At 47.2% G+C, this 23,231-nt stretch overlaps 2 protein-coding genes across 5 annotated transcripts in view; one reads left to right on the top strand and one right to left on the bottom strand.

The window, feature by feature from the left end:
• The window catches only part of RAD54L (RAD54 like), a 24,234-nt gene extending 5,800 nt beyond the window's left edge, over positions 1–18,434 (top strand). Inside the window, exons 7-19 of one of the 3 annotated variants that reach the window (XM_069788828.1) lie at positions 1,702–1,990; positions 2,464–2,588; positions 4,428–4,578; positions 6,481–6,607; positions 8,745–8,819; positions 9,253–9,383; positions 9,492–9,602; positions 9,748–9,871; positions 10,190–10,268; positions 10,377–10,556; positions 11,956–12,119; positions 13,425–13,633; positions 17,687–18,434. In XM_069788828.1, coding sequence (XP_069644929.1) covers positions 1,702–1,990; positions 2,464–2,588; positions 4,428–4,578; positions 6,481–6,607; positions 8,745–8,819; positions 9,253–9,383; positions 9,492–9,602; positions 9,748–9,871; positions 10,190–10,268; positions 10,377–10,556; positions 11,956–12,119; positions 13,425–13,626 — 1,758 coding nt within the window. In that variant the 3' untranslated portion in view covers positions 13,627–13,633; positions 17,687–18,434. Of the gene's footprint in view, positions 1–1,701; positions 1,991–2,463; positions 2,589–4,427; positions 4,579–6,480; positions 6,608–8,744; positions 8,820–9,252; positions 9,384–9,491; positions 9,603–9,747; positions 9,872–10,189; positions 10,269–10,376; positions 10,557–11,955; positions 12,120–13,424; positions 14,460–17,686 lie in introns of those variants that run through there. The other 2 variants (XM_069788826.1, XM_069788825.1) reach the window with 2 other exon arrangements.
• On the bottom strand, positions 14,301–23,231 carry LRRC41 (leucine rich repeat containing 41). 2 transcript variants are annotated; one of them, XM_069788823.1, is made up of 10 exons: positions 23,081–23,231; positions 22,908–22,994; positions 22,242–22,312; positions 20,270–21,434; positions 19,600–19,845; positions 18,535–18,699; positions 18,105–18,203; positions 17,488–17,610; positions 16,472–16,547; positions 14,301–15,242 (listed from the first exon to the last, which is right to left on the bottom strand). In XM_069788823.1, the coding sequence occupies exons 1-10, from the start codon at positions 23,190–23,192 to the stop codon at positions 15,008–15,010; spliced, it is 2,379 nt and encodes a 792-aa protein (XP_069644924.1). In that variant the 5' UTR covers positions 23,193–23,231; the 3' UTR covers positions 14,301–15,007. The 2 variants fall into 2 exon arrangements, with proteins under 2 accessions (XP_069644924.1, XP_069644925.1); XM_069788824.1 differs by lacking the exon at positions 19,600–19,845.

Here is a 23,231-nt window from a genome sequence, read left to right as displayed (position 1 = left end):
CACTGAAGCTCTTCTTTCTGGTACTGTGGTTCCCAACACTGTGGAGTAGATTCCTACTTCATTGTGTTTTATTTGGAGGCTACCCTTTGTAGGTGTGAGCTCTCTGTGACCTACGTAGACTGGGAATTCGCCAGTGGAGAGTGCTGAAAAACATTTTATGTCGTAAATATGTGCAACATCACAATAGCAAAGCAGTGGGTACTAATCTCCAAATATCTAATGTAGGTATCTGGACAGTTTGAAGTTCATCACAGATGCAGTATATTATCATTTAAGCCTAGAGGCAGCACAGATGGAAGCTGTGATTGCTGATCTTGCAGGCTAAGCAGGTCAAGCTGGATGTGTCCCTGTGTGGGAGATCTTCAGATGGCTCCGAGAGCGCTGTAGGCTGCTCCTAGCTTGTACTTTTATCTCAGGGTTGGTACTGAACCTGTGACCCAGTGTAACGCTCATCTCTGGCTACACAGCTGGAGGCACTTTGTTTTTGGGTAAGATACTGCCTGCTCGTGCTTTTGTCAAGTAATGATAGTTATGTTGGTGTCCTATACACACTGTCTGTTTTTTCACAGCTAGGTGTCTCTGATAAAGCAGTCTCTGTTCTAGTCTAACTAATAAGTCTTTGCCTGCTAAGATTCCTGTGCTGCTTTATTCAGGTGATGCTCCCAGACTGTTGTACAGCTTTGCTCTGTCTTTGTCATGTCTTGTGCCCAGCTGCTGGGCGGTTACCCAACTGGAGCCCCAGCGAAAAGCACTCTTTTAGTCAGTAATGTATTTCATAATTGTTCAACTGGCTTAAGTAAACTTCATTAATCTGTTGTTAAGGGCCTAAGAAAGAAAGAAAAGGACTTGAAAGTGCAAGAGAAGGTGCTGCATTGACCAGTCCTAAATAGTGGAGCACAGAGGGGTGAATCCGTCCAGGTGTGTTTAGGTTGTGTCCCTCACTGCCTGCTCTGTTGACACAATGCAGGGAGCTTGTATGTTCCCAGGATAGTGCCCCAGTTTTCTCTGACCCTCTATCCTCACATGATAGAAGAACATTTTGCAGAGTCTGTCCCTATTATTTGTCTTGGTGATGTGTCAGAGCCTAATGCAGGGTCTGAGCTCTTCTCCTACCATGTGACGTGGGCTATAACCTCAGCCCTGTGCCTTCTCTGAAGCTAAATCCGCTTTGGACCTTGAGTCCCCAGGTGATTCATTGCACTTCTAGGCAGAAGTGATGAGGGCTGCTGATTAGTATTCTGGGAGTTAATCAGGCAGCAGAAACAATTCTGCTCACTCTATGATTCTGTGTTTTTAAAACTACCTAACTGGGTATTGTTAAGATGATTAACCTGTTTGCAGTGATTGATGCAGGTTAGCTGATGGCCTGAGTCTATCTAATGCAGCTAAGGGTAGAAATTTCTGGGAACTCATGTCAGGAAGCTAGTTATAATTGTACAGTTAAAATGTAATAAGATTTTGTGCATGTTATGAGGTACGTGTTGGCACCAGTAATGTCATTCCAAACTGGATGTGGCTGCATTTTAGCTGTGTCTCGAGTGGTTTCCCCCTGTCTCATTAGAACACTGCATGTCCCTAGGGATGTGCTACGCAGATTTGCTGTTGTAGATTCAGTCCTGTGCATTGCGGTAATGCAGCTGTAATGAAGTTGTCGTTCTGCTGATGTCCCCATCCTGCTCTGAAAGAACAATTTTTTGGCAGGGAGTGAAATTCCTCTGGGACTGTGTGACGAGCCGTCGGATCCCTGGGAGTCATGGCTGTATCATGGCAGATGAAATGGGCCTGGGCAAAACCCTGCAGTGCATCACACTCATGTGGACACTTCTCCGGCAAAGTCCAGACTGCAAGCCGGAAATTGAGAAAGCCATGGTGGTGTCTCCCTCCAGCCTGGTGAGAAACTGGTACAATGAAGTAGAGAAATGGCTGGGGGGAAGGATCCAGCCACTGGCCATTGATGGAGGCTCCAAAGAAGAGATTGACCGTAAACTAGGTACAGAAATGTTTGCAAATGGTGCGGTTGGCTGGCTTAGGTCAAAATCTTGCATTGGAAGAAGCCTACAGCAGCTGATGTGAACATCTCTGAGCTGTCATTAGAGCTCTTGGAGACTGATGGAAGTCTCTCCATTAACATATTTAGATCAGGCCCTTGCATGTTTGGTAATAGTTGATCTTTTGGAATAATCCAAGTCCAGTCATGTGCTTAAGTTAGGGCAGTCCCAGTGCCTCCTCTTTACTCCAGCCAGAAGCCCGGAAAGGAGTGGGCAGAGGTGGGAGGGGGATAGCAATGGGGACAGTTATGGAGAAAGGAGCATGGGTACATGTGGGTGGAAGGGATGCTACAGAGTAATTGAAACAGGTTTTCGTAGATTTTTTAAGGCAAAAGTTGTGACTACAGAGTTTGAACCCTTTTCTATTAGTCTTCCTCATCCCTCTTTTTTTCCTTTCCCCCCTTTCTATCTGCAGTTGGCTTTATGAACCAGCGTGGCCTACGAGTGCCTTCACCCATCCTGATCATCTCCTATGAGACCTTCCGACTCCATGCTGAGGCATTACAGAAGGGCAGTGTTGGGCTGGTCATATGTGATGAGGTACAGGGGAATCTTTAAGGAGAATCTGCTCCTGATATTTTCTTGAGATCCAGGCAAAACTGGCTCTGCTTTCTTAAAAGGGGGGAGGGCAGCAGGAAACAAGGTTTAGCTGTGGACAGCACCCTTTCTGGTGTTTGAGAGGCTCTGGGTAACTGGCTTATCCATACTGGGTGAGCCTGAACAGGAGAGGCTGTTTTCAGGAGCTGAGATATGAAGAAAATCCAGGTGGTGGTAACTGTGGCCACTTTGTAGGTCTCTGACAGGGTGGGGGCACCTACTAGGGTCCTCGCAGTGTGAAATATGTAGCAGAAAGGAGATCCACTGCCTGTCTCTGACTGAAAGAGGCCTCACTCTATTGGGTTGGTAGCGCCCTGGCTCACTGATCTGGTTTTCATTTGTTTGTGTTTGTCTTTGCTAAAGTGAGAAGTACTTTCTGTTTGGCCTGGCCTCGTGTTCTGCCGAGTAATTTTTAACTTGGCTCTGTTCTGAGCAAGAGGTTGGACTGGAGACTCCTGAGGTTTCCCAACCTAAATGATTGTGTGATTCAGCATGCTCTTGTGTCTGGAGCTGGCTGCTGTCAGCCACTTTATCTGGCCACCTTATTCTGTGCTTCTGGGGGATTTTGAAGGGCACTCCTATGGCAGGAGTCTCTTCCGCTCTCTGCAGTCTCCTGCTTGGGGCAAAGGCAGGAGAGCTGGGTGAGAGTTACCTCGTGTACTGCTTGTTCAAGAAGAGGCAGACCTGGCTTTACTCTGCTTGCTGACTGCTGGATCTAGCTTTGCCAAGGCTGTGTTGTCAAGCTCTGCTTTCACATGGCTGAAATGGAGTTGTTTTTTCATTTATTGTTCCCCATTTGTGGTTATAGGTGGTGAGAGCCAGAGATGCTCTGAAGGACAAAATAAAACAAATGCCCTCTGCCTGCTTGAAACGATCAGGCTGGGAGCCTCAGCCACTGTTGAGGTGTCCTCTGCTGCCAGTTAGAGGGGATTTGTTGAATAGCGGTGCCACCCAGTGGTTTGATTTTTGTATTTGCTAGAACAGTGCTGAGGAGCTTAAAAAGAGTGAACGTCCTCACAAGTGTAACTCCCATCCACTTTTTATCTGCCGAGTCCATGACTGCCCACACCTCTTGGTGCCCCTGGGATGGGGCTAGCAGCTAGCAATGCTGGGAATGCAGGTCCTTGGCCTTGTGTCTTCTGTATGTTCCCAATAAATACTCAGTTCTGCAGTGGTCTGACACTTGTGAAAAGCGTCTCATCACATATGCTTTATCCTACAGCATAGCTGTAGGATAAAGCTGCTAATAAAGCTGCTTTTCCCAGGCATGGGAAATGGGGCCTGTGTTCAGATTACCCCTGTAAGAGGTGCAGAACCTCTTTTTATTAGTGTGCAAAGGCCTGGCAATCCTGGATATAGGTGGTCTTGAATGGCTTGTGATCTTGATCTTTGGTGATATAATGTTACTGGTCTAGAGTTCAGTGCCTAGTGTTGGTAGCTGAAAACATCCCCATCTTTGAATGGGAAACCCCATCTTGGTTGTTATTTTCATGGTAGGCCCTCTTGCCTGGATGTGACTCGGATGTTCCTGGTCTGGGAAGCTTGTAATGTCATGTTTCCTCACGTAATGGCTTCAGGTTTCCCACCAGCTTCTTGCCTTTGAAAGAAGTCTGTCACAACAGCTGAATACATGTACAACACTTAGTCCACTACCAGGAATGGGAAAACTGGTGAGATGCCTTGTGGGAGATACAGCGTATCAGTGTTGATGAGGATCTCCAAGTTGCTTCCTGTCAGGGCCACTGGCTTTATTAGCTTCATTCCTTTTTTCTTTTTTCAAAGGGCCATAGACTGAAGAACTCAGAAAACCAAACATACCAGGCTCTCAACAGCTTAAATACACCTCGACGAGTCCTTATCTCAGGCACCCCCATTCAGAACGACCTGCTTGAATATTTCAGCCTGGTGCACTTCGTCAATTCAGGCATCCTAGGTAAGAGTTGAATGTGTGAGAGACATGAGGGAGGGGGAAGTTGCTGGCAAGGCCTCTCCTAGTTACCAGTGCCAGCAAAAGCAGCAACCAAGACATTAGTGAGAGGAAAGGTCATGTACAGGTTGGACACTTACTCTCCCTCAGTTTGTATCCAGAAAGTCTAGATGAGGGTCCTGTGTTCTAGAGGCTGTATATCATCAGAGCTCTGTTTCAAGAAGATTGTAATTTAAAGTACACCAGTCTAACAGGTATTTTGGAAGGGGAATTAATTAAGGTAAAATGAATATGTGACCCTGAGTACTACATGGCTGATCTTGTGTAGCTATACTGGTCAGCCAAAATGTCCACATAAGCTAGGAGTTTGTCTACCAATAAGCCCTTGGAGATACTGCAGGAGTTGCTGGGCAGGAAGAGCTAGCTCATAATGGTACTTCCCACAATACTCCCAGGCTATAGCAAATCCAGAAATCTAAGCCAGGAATGATGTCTGTGTAGGAGAGGCTCCATGCAGAGGAAGGTTTGACATAACCTGTTCTCTGTGTTGAGTACAGAGGCAGCCCGGGAGACAGCTTTTCCCTGCTCTCTCTCTTGTATCCATCTGGCACAGGACATTGAAGTGACTGGTGCAAGGCAGAATGGTGTACCTTGTGGCAGAGTTAGGCAGCAAAGCTTGAATTTCTGGCAGTCTGCCATCCCACTTTCAGATAATCTGAGAGAAAGCTGAGGTTGAAGCATTTGGAGTTAAGACTGCTCTTGTTTTTTAAGGCAAAGGAGGCCTGTGAATATGGGGTTAACTTCACCTGAGATAGAAAGAAAAGGCTCTGGAGAAGAGATACTGATAAGTGTGAGTTTTCAGGATCAAACACCTTCTACAATTGTTGGTAGCAGACTGAAATATTCGGTTTCTGGCTCTTATGCTCTGCTTATGTCTGCAAGCTCTGTTTTCATTTTGAAAGTAAAGTAGTCGTTGCATCTTCTCCTGCATCACTGGGTTAGGAGCAGGTCTACTGCTTTCCAGTGTGGAGCAGCTTGGCTTTGTCGAGAGGTAATTTTTTCTGTCAAGGAATGAAAATAAACCAATCTGTAAGTCATTTCCTTATTGCTATAACTCGTCACCTGTGTTTGTCTCAGATTGTTTGGCGTCCGGTCCAAGAGGCTTCTCATTAATTCTAGTGCATACACAATTCTAGTTAAACACCATTCATCAGGTTCTTAGTCTTACAAGCAGCATTTGGGCCATATTTTTTTCTGTTCAACTGTTTTGCTCCCAGGATTTCTCAAGGAAAGGATGGGATGGGGTGGTAGATGTTCTACATCTGCTTTTTCCATGTGCTTCAATTTTGGGTAATTACAAGGAGCTGATGTGATTTCCCCTGCCCCCCTTGACCTGTACTTTGGGCAAGCCTAGTCTCCCTGTAGTTCCAGTTCGTTCTCTCCAAGATGAGGTTAATACTGTAACTACTGCCAGCAAAGCTGCATGCATGCAGTAGTCGTTTTTCCCTCTTTCAGCCTATGACCAGTAATAAGCAACTGATTACAGATAATTTTGGAACAGGCACATGTAATGCTGCACTGTTGTTTGCAAGGACAAAATCTGAGAGTAAAAGTATAGCTGGAATGTAAGCAAAAACAGTACATACCTGACTGGACTCGGGTTTAACTAAAATTGTATGACCTTTGGCAGTGCATTGTTGTTGGAGTACAGAACGATTGTCTGTTGTACAGATTTGCCTGCCTTGTTTGAATCTTTCCTGGCTAGAAGGGAAAACAATCACACCGATGGGATGGGTGTTTGTTTTATCTGCTGGGCCCCATGCTTGTGGTGTGATAACTGGGGCTGTGGGGTGCTGATCAAAGGTTAATTGGTAGTAGTTGTCACCTTTTCACTTCTGTTTTGTACAGGGACTGCACAGGAATTTAAAAGACATTTTGAAATTCCCATCTTGAAAGGCAGAGATGCGGATGCAAGTGAAGCTGAGCGACACAAAGGAGAAGAGAGGCTTAAAGAGCTGATCGGCATTGTGAACAGGTGAACTTCATCCCTCTTCTCTTTGCAGAGCTTTTGCATAAACTCTTGGTGAACACTCGTATCTTTTCAAATTACAGTTGTAGCTGTAATGAATTCTCTTGCCAGTTATGTCTGTTCAGCAAGTGACTGTGCAAATATTTATTGCCTAAGAAGTCTACATAGCATGTAGCTTTAGTCTGAAAAATAGCACATTGATGTGGCACAGTTAGCTGCAGTCATCCCCAAGCAAATGTACTCAGATACTGAATCATGATTTGACTCTTATGTTTCTGTTTTCTCCTGGGATCTGAATAGTTGGGCAACATTCTTTTATTTGTGTTAACATAACTACAGTGTAGACTGTGTCATACTTGAGATCCATCCAGGGGTTGGATGTCGAGTGGCAGACAGAAAGAGTATAGGGAATGTCGCTCAGTTCTGCTGTTGATTGCCCAAGTCACAGAAGAGTCCAGCTCACACTGTCATAGCTGTGTTGGATCTGTAGGGCTAATGGGATTAGACGGCTAGTGTCAGAGATGTGACTTTTGATCCCCAAGAAGCACCTCTGTGATGTAAAATACTGTCTTATTTCTCTTTGGTTGATTTTTGGTATTTGTTTAAACCTGGCTTCTTTTCTGTTCATGAATACAGCCAATTTATCCGCATCTGCTGGCAATTGCTTGTCTCTCTCTCTCTTAAGAACTCTTAGTAGATACTCTTTTGAATTCTCATCATTACTGGTGTCTGTCTTTCTCTTCTCTCTCTCTTTTTTTTTTTTTTTTTTTTTTTTAATCTGAGCTTTTGCAACCATCACAAATACAATCCTGCTGTTCATAGTCATGGTAAATTGAATTTCACACTGAGTACAGCTTCTCTATAGAGACAGCCCTGACCTTGACTCCGGGCAGCTTGCAGAAGCCTAAGAGAAAGGAAAGGTTGAGAGAAGAAGAGCATATTCCTTCTTGAGGTGCATTTATTTCTTTTTATAGTTGATGGAAAAGGGGTGTAAAAGTGTGTTCAGGAATGCTTGTGCCTGGCTGTGTTGAGGTCTGTGTCCTTTTCTTTATTGTGCAACTGTCATGACACACAAATAAGGAAGATGAAGTACATAAGTAGTAACAGATGAATTGGTTGAATTTGGTAGCAGTTACAAATGAGACAGTGATGCAAGGCTATGTGGAATCATAGGTGTAAGGCTGGACGGGCCCTGGAGAAGGCATCTAATCCATCTTGCTGTCCCAGCGTAGAAGGTGTTAGACCTAAACCATCCCTTACTTAACCCCCACCCAGCACTGAAGACCTTACAAATTCCCCAGGACACCTTTTTCAGGGCATCACTGTCTTTGCAGTTAGAAAATGCTCTTAATGTGTAACATAAATCTTCCTTACCACAGTTTAAGCCTGTTACTTTTCATCCTACTGCTTATGGGTTTGGAGACTAGATTATTTCTTTCTTTAACAGCCTTTGATGGATTTTGGGGCTGTCATATATCCCTGCTGTCTTTCTTCTGTAGGTTGCATAACATCATATTTTCAATGTTTCCTGGCAGAACTGGGTTTCTGCACCTCTTTCTTATTCTGGTTGCTCAGTTCAGCACTTTTTCTCGTCCATCCCATCTTTTTTAAAGTGTGGTAGAACTGCCCCAAAGGATATGCCCTTTGCTGAAATCTTGGGCCAGACAAAGAACCCATCTTGGCTGAGGATGGCTGCTAAGTTATTATGTGGGGAGCTGCCTTCTTGTGCTTTGGGTTATGTCCATGGTGTGTGGTGATTAAATCCTGTCCTTGTTCGCTGTCCATGCCACTGGTCTGTTGTAGCTCGTGCTGAGAATGCCATTGGTAGTCTGAGGAAGAGCTGAATTTCTCTCGTAAGGGACTGGGCTCTGTTAGGTGGAATCATGCCTGATCCTTTCAAATATCATGAACCAAATTTGGAAGCCTCACAAAGACAGTGGGTTATATTGGGCTCCATAGCATGGGCTGATGGAGCCTCTTAGTGTGGATGGTGGGTGTCTGGCCTTTACCATGTGTTGGACTGTCACAGACTTCTGGAGATAAGGTGTCAGAGGGACTTTCTGTGGAGCTTGTGAGGAATAATAGTGATACAACAGGGTTTTGATGTCATCCAAGCATCTGACCTTAATTTCCCTCCCTGCAGATGTTTAATCCGAAGAACTTCAGACATTCTGTCCAAATACCTGCCAGTGAAGATCGAGCAGGTGGTCTGCTGCAGGTATCAGAAAAGCATGTAATCTGCCTGGGAAATGGGAGGAGCAACAGGAAGGACTGAAAAGTTGCAAAAAGCACTCTAATGCTTGTGGTGACTGCTTCCCTTTAGGAGTGTGATTGTAGCCATTGTCAATATGTTGCTTTTCCTCCTGAAGCAGGGGTGAACAAGCTGCAACTGGTGGTTCCGCCAGCCAGCTGGCATCCTCTGGGCAGCTGTGTACAGCAGAGCCCTGGGGCTGTGCAGAGTATCTGCAAGTTTCTCTTCCAGCTCTGGGTTGAGATATCAGTGCTCTACCATCAGCCTTGGAGACAGTTCTAGGCTGTCCATGCTGTAGCTAAAAAAAAAAAAAAAAAGGAACCCACTGTGTAGATAGAGGACGAAAGACGGGGTTGGTTTGGGGGCAGGCTGAGACTGCAGAGCTCTTGTTCTGTTTCAGACTGACACCTCTGCAGGCTGAGCTGTACAAGAACTTCCTGAAGCAAGCCAAGCCAGTGGAAGAGCTGAAGGAGGGCAAAATCAGTGTGTCATCTCTCTCTTCCATCACTTCCTTGAAGAAGCTCTGCAATCGTGAGTAGTTCCACTCATGCAATAGGTTTGTTTTTTGCACTGCTGGTGGGGTTTTTTTTGTGTCTCCCTTGTGCACTGCACAGCCTCTGAGCTCTGTTTGTTCTCTAGACCCTGCTCTTATCCATGATAAGTGTGTAGAAGAAGAAGAAGGTTTTATGGGAGTCCTGGACTTGTTCCCTGCCGGCTACAGCACCAAATCTGTGGAGCCCCAGCTTTCAGGTGCTGTAGAACTCAACAGTACAAATGTGCTGCCTAACACAGGCAACCACGAGACTATATTTAGCATCTTATCGAGTCCCCCTCTAAGGACTGGAATTTGGGAACTTCTGCTCTAGCTTTATTCTTTCTTTCTTTTTTTATCCAGGAAAGATGCTGGTTTTGGACTACATCCTTGCTGTTACAAAAAGCACCAGTAATGACAAGGTGGTTTTAGTGTCCAACTACACTCAGACACTGGACCTATTTGAAAAGCTCTGCAGGAACAGAAGGTTTGTCTTTGGGCTTCATTTGTTTAATCTTGTAAGACTGTACTTGCAGCCTACACTGTAAAAGAAACTGGCTATTTTTAAAGCTTCTATCAGCAGGAACTTGTGATCTGTCTTTTACCTCAGATGTTCCTGAATTGGAACTAATGTGGCTTGTGCTTTGGCTACTGGGGTCACTCAGCAGAAAAGCTCTGGCTCTCTGCAAAAGCTCCTAAAGCCCAGGGCCTTGTTACAAGCTGTTTGTGAAAAGATTTTTCTCTTTCAAGTAGGATGCTCTAAAGGTCTCAGCAGTCTGATTGTAGTAAATGCTGTATATTCTAGGTATTTGTATGTTCGGCTGGACGGCACCATGTCCATTAAAAAGAGAGCAAAGATTGTGGAGCGATTCAACAGCCCCTCGGTAAGTAGAACCTGCCAGATATGAGCAGCTCTCCTGCCAGTTCTGAATGCTGTGAGTAAAAGTACAGCTGCCTCTGTAGTTTAATCCAAGCCTCCCTTTTTTCCACAGAGCCCTGAGTTTATCTTCATGTTAAGCAGCAAAGCAGGTGGCTGCGGTTTGAATTTAATTGGGGCTAACAGACTGGTTATGTTTGACCCAGACTGGAATCCAGCTAATGATGAGCAGGCCATGGCTCGTGTGTGGCGGGATGGCCAGAAGAAGACATGCTACATCTATCGACTGCTTTCAGTGAGTCCTACTCCTCTCACCTCCTCAACATGGAATTCTTGGTGCCAACCAGACTGCAGCTGCTGTGATTGGGACCAGAAGGGGAAGAACTCTTCTGTGTCAATGACTAGAATTGATTGGAACTTAATTGCTTCCTACCCTTAGATGTGTTGCCATGGAAAAACATGAAGGTTCAAGCTGGAGGGTCATTACTGCAGGCCTCTGTTTCTAATGGTGACTGGCTTCTGAGAAATAGAAACAACTCTGGCTTTCCAGATAAGATGCTCCTTTGAAGACATTTAGGCATCAGACTTTAATTTTGTGGGGTGTCTGATGCTGAGGTTGCTGTTTTTCAGTCTGGCTGCAGTCTGTTTTGGTTGGGTGTACATGTACTTAAACAGCAAGTACGTTCCCAGAATTACAGCAGTTTTTGGAATAGGGCTGCCAGTTAGCAGGTGGGGTAGCTGCTCTGTAAAGGAAAAGCATGAAGGAGACTAGTCTTTTCAGGCTACTGCAACACTTTGTCCAGCAGTGCCAGTAGGGATTACTGCTCAGAAATGTCCCCTGTCCGCCCTTGTTCACCTTCACCTCTCATTAGTTCAGACCGTTTTTTTGTTTTGGTTTGGGGATTTTTTGTAAGCTTGTGTTCCTTCGTCAATTATTATTTTACTTTGACAAAACATATGTCCTTTGCCCATCTCTTCCTTGTGGTGTTCCACTTTTTTTTTCTTTTCTCTGACCTGGCTGCACCTGGAAGCAGGGAGCTCCTTTGCTTTTAGAACTAGGAAACCAGTCTGCAAATCATGACGAATCACCCCCCTCCTTTGTATTACATTTATTTGCAAAACAGACATTTTGCTTTTAGATTTTTGCCTTAAAAATGTAGCATACTGGCCTTTCTGCACATCTGTTCTAGAACTAGTCATCTCCCTCCAGACAGTGAGTGTGATTGATCTGTGTGTGGGTGAACCAGCAAATACTGCTGATGCTCGTGTCACCCAGGGCTAGCCTTTGTTGCTGTTTTTTTGGGAGAGGTTGTGTTTGGTTTTCTTTTTTTTGTCAGGGAGTGGCTGAAGCCGCTCAGCTCCTTTCCCTTCCTTCCTGTCAGCACAACTGGGTGCAGTGTGTGAGCTTCAGCCACAAGTGGCAGCTCCACCTCTTCCTCTTCCATATCTCAGTTGGATTCTCTCCTGTAGCCACAGTGAAAGACAAAAGAAGCAGAGTTGGCTTAGATCAGCAACCAAATAGGATGTTGTTGGAGTGCAGCTAGTAAAACTTGCCTGTCATCTGTACTGGTCTGGCAAGGCACTAAATGGTCCTGATAGCTTACTGCTGTTTGATCTGGGACCCTTTTCCAACATAGTGCTCCTTTAACACTCGTGTCCCAACTGTGCTTTATCTCTGACTCTCTCTTCTGTAGACTGGGACCATAGAGGAGAAGATATTCCAACGCCAGACCCACAAGAAGGCCCTCAGCAGCTGTGTGGTGGATGAGGAGCAGGATGTAGAAAGGCACTTCTCACTTGGGGAGCTGAAGGAGCTCTTCACATTGAATGAGACCACCACCAGTGACACACATGACAAGTGAGTATACTGAATGACTAACGGATGGGGTCATTGGGTAGTTATTACAAGGAGCTGATGTGATTTCCCCTGCCCCCCTTGACCTGTACTTTGGGCAAGCCTAGTCTTCCTGTAGTTCCAGTTCGTTCTCTCCGAGATGAGGTTAATACTGTCAGCAAAAAAACCTACCCCTCCACAGTTTGGTCTGCTGTTTCAGGGGTTCCTCAGGCAGCAGGAGGAAACTCAGAGAAAGAGGGCCTCAAGCGTCTCTGCCTCTGAAGCTGTTAACCACCTGGAGATGAGCACTTTATTGTCTTAAAAAAGTTGTGCTGGCTGGACAAGTGAGCCATGTATCTTGATGCTGCCTGTGTTTGGAGGCTGTGAAGTACTGCAGCTTATGAAAAGAGAGAAACTGATCAGAGCTGTTCAAATTAGAGGAGCCCAACTTGGTCCTTCCTTGCCACTCTCCTCCTGGTGGTCTGTGATCTCCAAATGCTGAGCTGCTTCCACTGCCAGGGCTACTGCATCTGCTAAGAATTTATGAGGCCAACCCAAGTGCTGTTCTGGGGACTAAAAGAATCCTCTTCTCCATTGTCTGCCCTTCTCCCCCACCCCTGCAACTTGTGGTATTGTAGCCACCAGAAAGAGGACAGGGAGTGGAGGAAAATGCTTCACTGTGAAAGTTAAGACTCTTAGTTCAGGCAAGAAGTGAAGAGGATTAGTTTTAAGCTGACTCAAAGCTTAGGTCTGTGTAGGTATCTTGTCTGCATGGCAACAAGCTTTGCTGGCAGGGCTGCTGCTGCTCTTTGTCTCCTTATGCAGCAGCTCAGTAGGGCATCTCCAGAACAGCCTGAGCATAACCCGGTGGCTGTGATGGGAGCCAGGATGGAGCAGTTTGGAGCATGGTGTGCTGTCTTGAAGTCGGGAAGCCTGATGCAGTGCTAAGAATGTGTTAGCAGTAGGGGTGTTCACTCGAGATCTGCTCTAAGCAACATCCCTCACCTTTCAAGGGAAACTCCTCCTGAACTTCCTCTGGGTCCTGCTAGACCATTCCCACAGGGCTAAACAGGGAGGGGGAGTGCCATTAGAAACAGAATCCCAGGGTTTTCAAAATGTGAGTCATTCCTTATCTGTCACACATGCCAGAAGGTGGCTGTGTGTTTAAATGAAATCTGGTAGTAATTAATCCTGTCTGAAAATCCAGTTGCCAGTGTTGCAGGCGAAGAGGTGTTAATACAAATGTTACTGGGCTGCATTTTTTTAAACAACCCATATGCTAAAGAAGTGGAGGAACCTTGCATTGCCCTTATGCTGGCTCTGTTCCAGGATCAAGTGTCGTCGCTGTGTGAATGGCCACCAGGTACGGCCCCCTCCTGACGGGTCTGACTGTACCTCTGACCTCTCCCAGTGGAACCACTGTGCCGATAAGCGGGGGCTGCAAGACTCCGTACTGAAGGCTGCATGGGATGCTGCTGTCACCTTCACCTTTCATCATCACTCCCATGAGGAGCAGCGAGGGATTCCCTAACAAACAGGTTACTGTCCCCTGTGGGGGCAAGGGCAGACTGCTGTGGCAGTCCACCCCACTTTAATTGCTTTCAAGGAAAGGGGCAGTCGGTAGCAGTACATGCTGGGTGGTTGTGTGGCTGTGGAATGTTTTCCGAGAGGCTGGAAGGCCCCTAGCATTGGTCAGTCTACTGCAACAGCAAGGAGTCCATGGCTTTTTCTCTGCTGTTGTATTGTGTACCTGAAAAACAGCCCGTTGGGAACTTGGAATAACTGGACCTTGTGCGCTTGATCAGATTCAGCACTGGTTCTCATGCTGTTGGTGTCTCTACCTTCTACTCAGCCAAGTTTTTCTTCAGGTTTAAGTTAAGCTGCAGTTTTATAGCACTAGATGTGCACAGTTGTGTTTTTTTCCTTGACAGCTCTGGCTAACAGCTGTAGATCAGAAACTTGCAAGATCCATTTCTGTTGTGAAATGTGAACCTTGCTGATTACTCAGGAACAAGATTTGTACAATGGAAAAAAGTTTCAGCTTGTATGAACATCTGGCCTGAAAGATCATGCAGGCAGTAGGAAATCAGGCTCTATTAAGGTAACTCCATTTTAAAAACCACTTGCTTTGTTATGGGCAGGATCCCCAGATCTAGCAGAGTGTTTTAATTAGATCACATTACAAGCCAATAATAAAATTCACACTTTGGTACATTATGGGTCTTTATAATAAAAATATAATTAAAATGTTACAAAAGAACAAACTCTTCAAAATCTCTGTAAAATGACTGCAGACACTGGAGAGGACCAACATGATTGCAAATAAACAGCAGGCTACTTGGTACATAAAGAGTTATTTTTTTTTTAATAAAGTAAAATTTTGCAAAGGTAAAAGGTCAAGACTGGGGCCTTTTTTAGCTTGTTTTCTACTGCCTTTAAGCAGAGGGAGGAGTTCTTATTTCATAGAATGGTTGAAGTCAAGGTCATATTGTCCAATGCCCCTGCTGCAAAGCAAGTCACCTACAGCTGGTTGCCAAGGACCACAGCCACATGGCTTTTGAGTCTCCCCAATGATGGAGATGATAGTTATTGATGAGAAATTGGCTGTAACAACACCCAGTGAAATAACTGCTTGTCCAGACATCTGCAGGAATTTGGTATCTGTCCCACTTAAAATATTCAAACTAAGAAGATGGTAGAGTTAGATCACCTGCAAATACAGATGTTGACCCACAGGGTCTTGTGTGTCAGTTCACTGTGGTACCCCTTCTTCAAATGAATAGAAAATTGACAAGACCAACTGTATACTGCTTAAACCAGAGGAAGAGAACTCCACTTGTGCTATGAAATAAGTCTTATTGGCCAGGGACTGAACTGCTTAGTTCAAGCTGATGGGTTTGCTCCTGGGCCCATCACATGACACTGATGTAGTCAGCAAAGGCCTGGGAGGAGTCCCACGAGTCATTGACCACACTGCATACAGCTTTGAGACGCCGAAGTGCTTCTTGAGCTGTTTCAGCATCCTGGTCCAGCCAATTTTGGAAGAGGCGGAGGTGCGTGAATTGAATCTGTCCCCCTCTCTGCTGGATGTGGCCTTCCAGCTTCTTTGTGAACTCCAGGAGCCCATCAGGTTTGATGCAATTTGAGCTTTCCAGGGAGAGACAAAAAAAAAAAGTCATTAAGAGTCTAGGCTATAATTTGAGCAGTTTAAATTACTGTTCCTTCTAGTAACTGCCAGTGCAGGTACTTGAGGATGTTTCAATGCAAAGTACAACTTTCTTCAGCAAAGTGTGAGTAGTCCTTCAGTTGTGATGAAAAACAAAACTGAAGCACAGTAATATGAAGGGCCAGAAGCTTTTTAAAACTAAGGTGGTAACCACCACCAAGTTAAACTCATTTTCCTGCCCTCCTTACTACTGACTTAAGTAGACCTAGCTGTAGCCTTACACTGTTGCTGGCTGTAAGCTGCTGGCTAAGTAGTGCCAGGAGCACTTCAGTCTCATAGCAGCTGTCAGCTGCCTGGACCAAGGGGCCTGGCCCAACCTACAGGTCCCAGTGCAAGCCTCAGCAGCAAGTGATCATTTATCTCTTCCTTCTGAGAAAATCAGGAGAGCATGTGTCAGGCCCTGGTGTTTCTAGGAGATTAAAAGGTCATTTTACCTGCATAGATGTGTAAATAAACAGGAAGTTGCATGCTGGACTTAATTTTGTGAGAGGCACAGTAACAATCAGGATTCAAGGCTGCTGAAGGAGTGGCCATGATTAAATAAATTGTCAAGCCTATGCCCTCTCAGCAACCCGAGCCATTAGGATGTAAAGCTGGGGTGGGTGGGGGGTGGGAATCAACCAAAACAATCATTAGTATTGCAGAAACGCCACCCTCCATGTGCTTCATGAAGGTTACTGCCTATCTTTATGGCTATTCAGGCTCAAGACAAGAGCAGCAGTTCAGGTTGAAGACCAAAGACGATGAAAGGAATGCAGAGGCATTCACAGGATCTGACAGGGGCAATGACAGCATTCTCTCCCTATTCCAGGGCAGTGGGAACAGAGCTATTCACACTGAGGCCTAAGAATAAATGTACATGGGAATGTTAGTTTTGAAGGGCTTGAAGCAGGCTCCCAAGTGAGCAGAAAACCAAAGCTGCTTTTAAGATGGAGCTTGACTCATTTATAAAAAGGGACAGTAAGATGCCTCAGAGATGCTGGAGGTCCCTGAGCTTGTATGTGCTCATTGCAGCATTTCTCTAAGCTTTTCCTGGGCACATGTTCCCTTGAGGAAGGAACAAAACCATGCTTAGGCTTCTCCTGCTGTCTGAGCCCAGTTCAGCTCTGGCCCTCCCAAAACAAGAAATTCAATGTGAGCAGCAGAATACCTGACATCCAGCTGGCAAAGAGAGGAGGAGGAATCTTCAGAGAAAATATCTGCAAGGGCAACCAGCCTGTGATTCCCTAAGAGGGGAGAAATGCAGGTGTTAAGACAGTTCCCAGTTTGTATCCAGTTATTTAAATGGCCACATGGCTGGGATAATAGTGCAGAAAGGAGGCTGTAAGCCTGTGCATGCAGCACAAAGGGCTCATCTCTGCACCCTCTGTTTGTCCCCCTTTAGTGGCTTAAAGCAGTTCACCCTGCTGAGCACAGTGTTCAAGGCAATGGAAACATTTGCTGATAGGGCAGTTTGTTTCACTAGAAAAATCCTGGGTTTGTTTGAGACGTCAATACGCAGCTTTGTTTTAAAAATGGCCAATAGCACACGGTTAAACTCAAAACCTCAGAAGTTAGGTGTATTTCAGGTGATCCCAAGCTTTCCCATTTCATCTCATTGAAAGAACAAACCCCACTATTCTGGATTTACCTGAAATTCATTTCTCAGACATTCCTGCTTGGCCTGTGATCCAAAAAGCCTTTCATTTCTGTAAATTCAGTTCCACTTCTTTGACACAAACCCTTCCTTTACTTATCCCCATCCCTCAAGTGGCTGTCAACAGCTTTTAAGGCATAAAATCCCCAATCTTGGGCAAAATCTGCACCTCTGGATGAGAGGCAGTGCATCTGCTGCTGGATCTGTTCCTGTTAAAGAGTCTGAAGCAGATCAGTGTTCAGTCAAATCTGGAGTCCCACTGATATTTGCTTTTGCTGCAGAGAAAAGCAACTGTAATGCCCATGCAGCACCTGGGCTCTTGGTACATTGCTGAATGTAACTGAAATTCTGCCTTTAAAAAATGAACTCAGCGCTCCTTATTTTGTGAGCTAAATTCACTCTGTTCATGCACATGTTAAGTTCAGCACAGAGGTCACCAGCTAGCAACAGTCGTTAACTGCCATCCTGAAGTTATCTCCAAGAGAACTGGTCTAAGGTCAAGGCCCCATAGCAACATCCACTGTACGCACCAAGGCGATTCCCAGGCAGTTTGAGGCTCTTCAAAGATGAATTTCTTTTCACTGTATTGATTATTTCTGACAAAAACTCAGTAGTAGAGCTTTCAAACAGCCGGCAGAAGGAAAACGTGATTTCTACAGAAAAAAATGCATTGACAGTACGTGTTAGTACTCCCTGCGTGCTTCATTATTCCATAATTACATCCTGCAGACAGCTCCAGCCCCTAATCCATATGCAAGAACAAAGCCTCCCCAGCAGTGGATTGCATACAACAGCACTGCCACTCTGTCACAGGAAGAGAGCAGAGATCACACCCAGGGAAGTGGCTTTGCCAGCTGACCCAGTTAAAGGCTGATGTGCTCTGCAGGTTAAAAATCTTTGTGTTATAGCCAAGACTATGGACTTTTCTCTGCAGCATACACCAGCTGTGCAGCTGCTCCTTTCTCTGCCCTGTTGGCACAAAGAACCAGACACGTCCCCACTCTGTCAACAGCTACAAATCTGCTTCAGGGACAGTGACATTTGGCTAAACCTTACACATCTGAAGATCACCTCTTAAATGCCAGCCAGCCAAAAGCAGCCACCTGCAGCATCTTTCCAAGCAACAGCACCCAGGAGATTGCTGTACCTTGCAGGACGGGATCCTGAAGCAAAAGCAGAACTTCTTTCTGGTGCTCAGCCAGGTTCACATCATGAAAGCTCAGTTTCTTCAAATTTGGATTACACTCTAAAAGCAAAACAAGTTCTCAGGTAAAGTACTGTACATCCTTGGGATAAAAAAGACCCTGACCCAGCCACTAGCTAACACCCAGAAACCGCGTTGGACTGTGGATATTTTGTGCTGGATTGTGGGTAATTAAAAATGAACAACCCTGCTGTGTAGGATCATTCACACGCTCAGCGCAGAAAAGTGGGATGGCTGATAGCCATTTCCTTTTCTCAGGAGACTTCAAAGATGTCCACACTGAAAAAACAGACCCACCTAAGCTGGCTTCATACTAAAGGATGGAAGATCACAGCAAGGAAGCCACTCCGTGTGTCACAGTGATGCTGAGTACCTTTGAGTGCCTCCAAAAGGAGCCCAAGCTCCTGAGAACCGGGCAGTGTGGCGCTGTCAAGGGACAGCTGCTGGAGGGACTTTGACGCCTTGAGCACTGGCAGCAGGAACGTGGTGTGCAGAGGTTCCCTGGGGAATCGGATCTCCAGCTGCTCCAGGCAGCTCTCTTAAGGGAAGAAAAACAAACAACAATGAAAGAGCTTGGTCTGGAGTGCCCATCTTCAAAGTAGCTAGGTCCTACAGCAAGCAAGAAGTCTGTATGCCTGACGGAACTATCATTTAGGTTGGTAGAAAGTGCCTATGCAACATGCCCTGCCCCACAGAGCTCTACAACTCAGACCTATGGTAATGTGAATCACTTCAGGCTCATTTCAAGACTCCTGCCAGACCGCAGGGCCACCGATTTCTACGGCATTCTGGCAGTGGAACAACGCTTGAGAAGAGGTCACCCTTTATGCACAAACCACTCAGTGTCTTCCCAGAGCACAGCTCTTCACTGACCCCACTCCATACTCACTCAGGCTTTGCTTACTGCTTTTCTGGTAATTCAAGGGCTAATAGGGCTGATGAGAGACCTGTGAGCTGAGAATATGCTGCTATAGCTCCCAGACTGTAACCCAGAGGCTTGGATTGCTTTGCCATCACCTGTGGTATTGTGATGATCAAGAGATGCTTTCCCTCTGCTTAAGGGTCTGTCTAAGGCTTAGAGCCTCACGGTCTATAGGATGGTCAAAGCAGAAGCTCCCAACCAATTTACAGATCTGGTGGGATACGCTCCCCACAGCTTGCATGGACAGTCACTGCTAGCAGGTTATGACTGGCCCTGTACAAAGCTGATGTTGCAGCAGATAGGCATACAGCAGTAAAATGCTTTGTCCGAGACTCAGGCTCCACAGAGCATGTCAGACTGGAAACGACAAACCAACACCATCTAAATCAGAAAGGTGAGGCTGTAATTGCTTAATTACACATCACTGTAACAGTGTAGAGTTCAAATCTGCGTGCCAAGCTTTTAGTTTTATCTGCCTGCCACATCCTGGTCATCACTCAGAATAATGATTCCTACCTGGGATTTCTACCTCACTGCAGCTTGGATTCCCCTCTGGCCTGTTCCCCTCCAGCTGGTTTTTGAGGTCGAAGCTGACTGAGAGCGTGTGGAGCTGGGGAAAGGCGCTCAGGATGCAGCGAACAAGCTCCATGCAAGGCATGTGGGAGAAGACGTCGCTCACACGCACCACGCGGAGGTGGCAGTCTGAGTGGCGGGAGAGGGCCCGGAGCCCAGAGAGGATGCAGAAGATGTTAGCACCCAGGCCTGGAACAGCATTTGTACAGAAAGGTGTTAGCTGTGCCTGTACAGACACCAGCACACACGCAGCTGGAGCTGCACCAACAGCCAAGCAACCTAGGGCAAAGGCTGAACTCACAGACTGCTTTATTCACATGTTCTTAAGCTAGACTGTGTATACAGGAGAGGGAGATCTGGCTCTTGCCTTCGCCCTCTCTGGATGGCATTTAAGCACAAGGCCAGGGGCTGTTCTGGGGCAGAAGGGCCCCATTCTCTCCCTCAGACAAGTCCTCATGCTCATTAAACTATCTCTACTGATGCCATTCTCAGGACTGGGTACCAATACTCTTACAATGCCCACTCTAGTAAAAATAAAATCAGGGTAAACCTGAGCGATAAGTCAGACCATTAAACCAAGGCTGGAAGGAAGCAACCTGTTGACACCACTAACCGTTGTAAGACAGAACCAAGTTTTCTAAAGATACCCAGGAGCTCAGCAGGTTACTCAGAGTCCGACATGTCTCCCCAGTCAAAGGAATGGAGAACAATTCCAGCGTGGACACGCTTCGGAAGCGGTGAGCAGCTTTCAGAGAAAAGATGCCAGCAGATCCTCCTCTTTTCTTACAGCCAGCATGGCCAGAGCACGGAGATCCTGGGGAGGAACTAGTCCAGTTCTCAGCATTTTCTTCCTCTGTGGTGCTGTTTTTGTCAAGTAACCCTGAATTATCCTCTCTAGCAACAGTAAAAACAAAATCATACAGGTCTTCTGGGTCAGCATATGGTCCCCTGCTTCGTCTGAGGCAGCGACGTTTCTTCCCCACTGCAGATTTCAGCCGTCTGCGTGTCTTTCGAATAACAGGGTAACGGGACAGCTGCTCTGAGATGCAACGAGGAGATCTTCCCTGACTGCTGGTGTGGTCACAGGGCACCTTGCTGCTTGCCTCCTCACATGACTGGTTTTGCAGAGGAGGACTTCTTGGTCTGGAGAGGACAGAGTTCAGGCAAGTGTCAGCCCCGTATCCATTCACCTCCGCATCAGCCTCCACCGGGGCCCTGGGGGATCCCTTCTGGTTCTCACCATCGCTCCACTTCCTCTCATCATAACGGCCCCTCTCTGCTTGCTCTTGTGCTGACTCCTGGCTTTGGGCTTTGTTCTCCTCTCTGCAAAGGCCACAAGGGCCGCTGTGATGCGCGAGGGCGTTTCCTGAGCGCCAAAACCCAGCACTCATGCTCAAAATGAGAACGAGAAGAACTGTGTCGGGAACAGGCCAGGAATACATGGACACTTGGCTGACGGAGCCATGGTGAATCAGCCGGTGAAGAAGTAAAACCAGCGAACGCCTGATGGACTGGTCGGAGGAGAGGAGGTGCTGGAACTTCAGGATCCGCAGGGAGCTAGCCAGGTTTTCGAGCACTTTCTGGTTGTGCTCAGCAGTGAGCTCCACCGCGCCCTGCAGCATGTTGCAGAGGGTAAGCTGAGAAACATGCGGGGAGCTGTGGAGCAGCGGTGAAAAGTGATGGTCGTTGAGACGCCAGTCAGAGGAAACATCCAAGACACCGTGAAGAACGTTTGAGAAGAATGTTTCAAGGAACTTCTTCCTCCAACAGGTTATATTCTGCAATTAAACAACAGGGCCATATTAACAAAAAAGTCAGCCACAATTTTTCTCGTTCTTTTTAAGTTAAATTATTGCTAACTGCTAACCTGGCAAATGTAGCGTCCAAAAAAAACCTACTGCTAGCACAACTGAGACTACCTTTCCAGCTCTCAACACCCTTTCTCAGTGTATTTGTTGAAAAACTGAGCTACTCCCATTGCTCTCTCTTCATCCTGCTTCTGGCCTCATTTAAACATATTTAGTGGTTTGAAGCTAAGCCGCATTTTTGCCTGTTAAAACCACATCATCAGGAATCTTCTTCCAGAGCATCTCTTTATAAGCTGTGATTAAGTTGTCTGTTAGTGATTCTTTTGCAATGCTGAATCAATGGATCTGCTTCAGTTTTCCTACGTAAAACCATTCTCCCAAACTCACCGTCTCCTGTATTTTTCTAGTGTTTTCTAAGACATCAGCACATTTTTTTGCCAGCGTAGGTGTAAGCATGACATAAGATACTGTTTTTATTCTCCGTTTTCCCAAGAATTACATCTCTAAAGGCAGGATTTATTCTTTCGGCAAACTCACTGTTGTGAGATGGTGTGGCTGTGCAGTACGGTTCCTTTTATGAACACCGTTTCCCTAAATAATTGTACTACCGGGGTCACGCCTTGGTCCGGAGCTCTATGAATGCTTATAAGCAAGCACCAGCAACCGCTCGGAGGCAGCCAGTGGCACCGGCAGGCTTAGAAACCGAAACCTCGCGGAAAACGGCAGAAACAGGGCACCTGCATTGTGCCCCTTCTCCCACTAGCAGTGTCCCCTCACCTCCGAGTTGGGCGGCCTGGTTTTCATCACATCGTCCCACAGCTTACGCCAGATGGGCTGCGTTGAGAGACCTGGGGGAGGAAAAAAAAAAATCAACCAGGCACTTTCACCCCTTCTCCCCGTCAGAGTGCCCTGCCCCGGAGCTCACAGGGGCGCAGAGCAGACCCAGACCCCTGCAGTGCAAGGAGGGTGCTTTGCAGCGAGGAGAAGGAAGACCGCTGCCTTGAATGGGACACTGGTTAAAAACCGGCAGGTTTTGTCGGTCCTCAAAAGGAGCAAAGGTACAGCAGGGCTCGCACCCCGGCGTGAGCCCTGCCTGGGTGCGGGATGGGGCTCAAGGTTTTGGATGCAGAGGGGTGTCCAAGCTCTGGAGGTGCCGTGTCCCCCCCGCTAGTAGAGGGGCTCACCCCTCCAGCCCTTCACCCCTCCAGCCCAGGGCTCCCGTTTCCAGCCTGGAGGGGTTTGTCCCCCCAGCTGAGGGTTCCTCTCTCCAGCCGGGGGTCCCTCCGGTGTGGGGCTCATCTCTCCAGGGCGGGGGGCATCCCCCCCCGCAGTGTGTGTGTGTGCGCGCGTGGGGGGGGTTGCCCACCCCATCAGTTCCGGGGGTCCCGTCCCTCCCGCCCGGGGGTACCCCCACGGGTCTGTCGCCGTCCCCGCCGGTGTCACCTGCTCTCCGGGCGGCGCCCTCGGCCCGCTCGAGGCGGAAGACGGTGAGAAGCGGCAGGAGCCCCCGCAGGAGGTGCCCGGGCAGCGCTGCGGAGAGCCAGAGGGAGACGGCGGCAGGGTGCGGGCAGGCCCCAGGCCCCGCGCCCCGCCGCCCCGCGCCGCCCGCGCCTTACCCCAGACGTCCCGCTCCAGGGCCCCCATGCTGCGGCTCACCGCCGCCGCGCTCAGCGCGAACAGGCTGCGCGGCCCCTCCGCCGCCATCGCCCCCTTCGCCGCCGCCGCCATCTTGGGAAGGGACGCAACCCCTTCCTCCCTCCCTCCCGC

Source organism: Haliaeetus albicilla, chromosome 8, assembly GCF_947461875.1.
Source record: "Haliaeetus albicilla chromosome 8, bHalAlb1.1, whole genome shotgun sequence".
Lineage (NCBI taxonomy): Eukaryota > Metazoa > Chordata > Aves > Accipitriformes > Accipitridae > Haliaeetus > Haliaeetus albicilla.
This window is presented reverse-complemented; position numbering and strand designations above follow the sequence as displayed.